The following is a 3,255-nucleotide window of genomic DNA, read 5'->3' on the forward strand; positions in this document are numbered from 1 at the left end:
TGGTGCTGAGGCCGTGTGTCCGTGTCGCTGTCAAGCGCTGCTCTACGGAGATGCCGAGAAGCCCGTGGAAACCGGCGCCAGGGCAGCCCCGGGGGCAGCGGAGCCGCGGCCGGCCTGTACCTGCGACAAAAAACCCTGCGGCTGCCAAAAAGCGGAGGTGAATTACGCCTTTCTGCACTCAACAGGTAACGGCGCTCCCGGGCCACGCTGCCTCTCTAAAACTAACAGAAAACCAGCGGTTCGCTCGGGAAATTGCCTCCGCCCGCGGTGCGCGGAGGCTCCGCGGAGCTCTGCGCCCCCCGCCCAGACCCGCTCCTGCCTCTCCCCGGCACCCACGGGCGCCGGGCATTTCTCAGACCCGCCAAAAAAAAACCCAAAAAACCAAACAAACAAACAAACAAAAGGATCCCGACCAAAAAAACCCAAAACAAAACCAAAAAAACCCCAACAAAATCCCGGTGTGCTGGAGCCTGCAGGTTGCTCTTTCTAAGGAGAACTGACAGCAGCGACCTTCTCGCTGAAGTCCCTGCCATGTAATTAAGGTTTGAGGGGAGGAGGGAGAAGGAGCGCTCTCCTACAGATTTATTTTAATTCGAGACGGTTTTGCGCTTCATCTTTTCTGACCTTGGAGGTAGTGTCGCTGCTCCTGCCTCGCTCCCAGCTCCCCGCCGACATGCAGGGAGCTGCTGCCGGCGCCCTGCGCTTCTGCCGCTGTCTCTCTCAGCGCACCCGCGTACCCTAAACTAGGGGCTCCCACTACAGCTCGGCTCTGCTCAGCCATCGCACTGAAACGCACAAAAGATGTCAGTCAGTGTGTGCGCTGAGAGACCGTGCAGCATCGCCTCAGAAAAAGGCATTAAATTATCAACAAGTTACTTGCCTTGGAGAGTCACGATGAAGGTATTTTATTGCAAGGCAAGCAGCCTGTTTTAAGGGTGCTTCTTGTAGCACTTCTTTCCCGATCTTTATTTTTCCTGAGATTCGTTTTCCTTTTTTTCTTGTTTCCCTGCTCTCTCATTGTCTGAAAAATTGGTCAGAAATATACTGTGGGTAAAATTTGCTATTTTAAGTAGGATATTAAAACCTAACTATTACCTTTCAGAACAAATACAGTCTTACTAATTTGCTTATTAAATGAAAACAGAGTCTATTCGTATTGATCACAGTGAAAAGATTTTCTAAACATAAATAGAAGCCTTTGTCCAAAACCCGTGTATATGGTCGTAAAAGGAAGTTAACTTTTCATTTCTCCATTCCCAGATCTTCTGCCAGCATGCAATGGAGAAATAACAACTATGTCTTTCCTACAAGATATTGTGGACATTTTACTTCAGTATGTGGTGAAAAGTTTTGATAGAACAACAAAAGTTATTGATTTCCATTACCCAAATGAGCTGCTCCAGGAATATAACTGGGAACTGGCAGACCAGCCACAGACCTTGGAAGAAATTTTACTGAACTGCAGAACAACCCTGAAGTATGCAATTAAAACAGGTAATAGCCGTGCTCGTTTTCTACCCTGTATGGTCTCATCCATTGATTAAAGGTATCATTTCATTTTATCTTGAAACGTTAAAGATTGAAGCAGCAACTGTATTCTGCTAGTTCCAAGCAATTTCTAGCAGAGACAGAAATCGTTTTCCCAAATGATAAAAGACCCCGGCAGCCCCGTCTCTGTAGCTGTCAGTGAAGCATCGTGCACTTTTGCCGATTTAAAATTAATGCGTCTGTGCTCCGGACTTGCTGCCTGTGCCACTGAGCAGCCTTGTTACACTACCTTTGCGACTTTTCCTTCTCTCTTTTTCATCCGTTTTACATGTGCTGTCCCGGAGACTGCACCTCATAGACAGCGCGGAGCTCGGAGGCAGCCGGGACGGGGCTGGGGACGGGGACTGGGGTGTCCCTGCAGGGGGGCAGCTACAGCCAAAATCGCAATAAGCATTATTTGTTTACTGTAAATGGGAGCTCTGAGCGGCCGTTTGCCGTGTCTCTTCCCTTACCTGCAGGATATAAAAATAGGAGAATTTGGTGGAACTATGCAGCGGAGTATTGAGGGGGGGGTTTCCAACTTCAGGCTCAAGCAATAAAAACAAAGCCCGAATTGTTTTAATATCCTTTTGTTGTTGTTTTTCACAGGGGAGGGCAGGGATGGGTTGACTCTTGCTTGTCTGGGGCACACCCCCTCCCGTTAGTGCTACCCTCATGTGGGCTTCGTGACGGGAAAACAGCGTGGGGTTCACCCAGGCGTGGGAAAGCCCCCGGCTCCGCACCCGGGGCCACCTTAAATAAACTGCGGCGGAGCGGACAAAAAGCGTGGCGACAATTATGGCTGTGATTAAGAAATAATGTGGAGTGTGGGGAGCTCTTAGTGGGAATTTGAATTACTCAAAATTGCTTAAAAAGGGATGTGTAGTAATTACTGAAAGAGACAAAGGGCTGATTTGTGAATAGAGGTTGAAGGAAAAACAAAAAAAACAGATTTTGTCACCTTTTGGGAACAGAGCAGATTGATCCCGGTAAAGACTGTGGGGGATCTGTGTAATCTTCCTCGTTTAGAGGTGGAAATGTCCAGCCGAATGTTTCTGGTGCATGAGTTGGGTGCTGTCAAAACGCCTGTAAAATATTGGAATAAATAGTTAGATAAATGATGTCCACGGGAACAAATTCGATCAGTCCAGTGATCCATGTGATGCGTCTGGGTAGGCATAGGAAGCATTTTCACAGAATGCTGTGAAACGGAATCGGTGAATCTGGGAAATCAAAGAATAGGGTTTCTTGAGCGATTTTCATTAATCTCTTTTTGTTATAGCCTGTTTCACAGAATGGACCTATTTTGTGCATCCAAAAAAGACCCTTTAAAACAATTTACACCATTTCTCTTCCTCCCTGTAAATATGTGAGGATTTCCCTTCTTGGCATTTAAAAATTTGTTTTACTGAAAATAATGCTTTCAAGGTCTGCGGACCGGCGCGGGGGGAGTTACGTGAGATGCAGCGGCATGGCGGGGTTCGGCAGGGGGGTGCAGAGCCACATCACTTGGCTGCTGCCGCTCCTCAGCATTCTGGGGCAGCCTCCCTAGCCTGGGGAGGCTCACGAAATTTGTGGGATTTACACATGGAGCCCTTTGGCATGTGCTTCAGAGTAGAACGCTTGAATTACCCTCAGAGGAAAGACAATGCAGTGAGATTTCTGGCAGTGTGGGTCTGCCTTCGCTCTTGCTGCAGGAGCCCTTCAAAAACAGCCCCTCCAGGGCTG

The 3,255-nt window shown here is 48.2% G+C and overlaps 1 protein-coding gene across 1 annotated transcript in view; it reads left to right on the forward strand.

Moving 5' to 3' along the window:
- The first annotated feature begins 6 nt into the window (after positions 1-6).
- The window catches only part of GAD2 (glutamate decarboxylase 2), a 39,405-nt gene continuing 36,156 nt past the window's right edge, over positions 7-3,255 (forward strand). The window contains exons 1-2 of the mRNA XM_026842303.1: positions 7-185; positions 1,261-1,494. Of these exons, the coding sequence (XP_026698104.1) occupies positions 1,296-1,494 (199 nt within the window). The 5' untranslated portion in view covers positions 7-185; positions 1,261-1,295. The remainder of the gene's footprint in view (positions 186-1,260; positions 1,495-3,255) is intronic.

The sequence above is a fragment of the Athene cunicularia genome (assembly GCF_003259725.1).
Source record: "Athene cunicularia isolate RWA chromosome 2 unlocalized genomic scaffold, athCun1 chr2_part1, whole genome shotgun sequence".
Classification (NCBI taxonomy): Eukaryota; Metazoa; Chordata; class Aves; order Strigiformes; family Strigidae; genus Athene; species Athene cunicularia.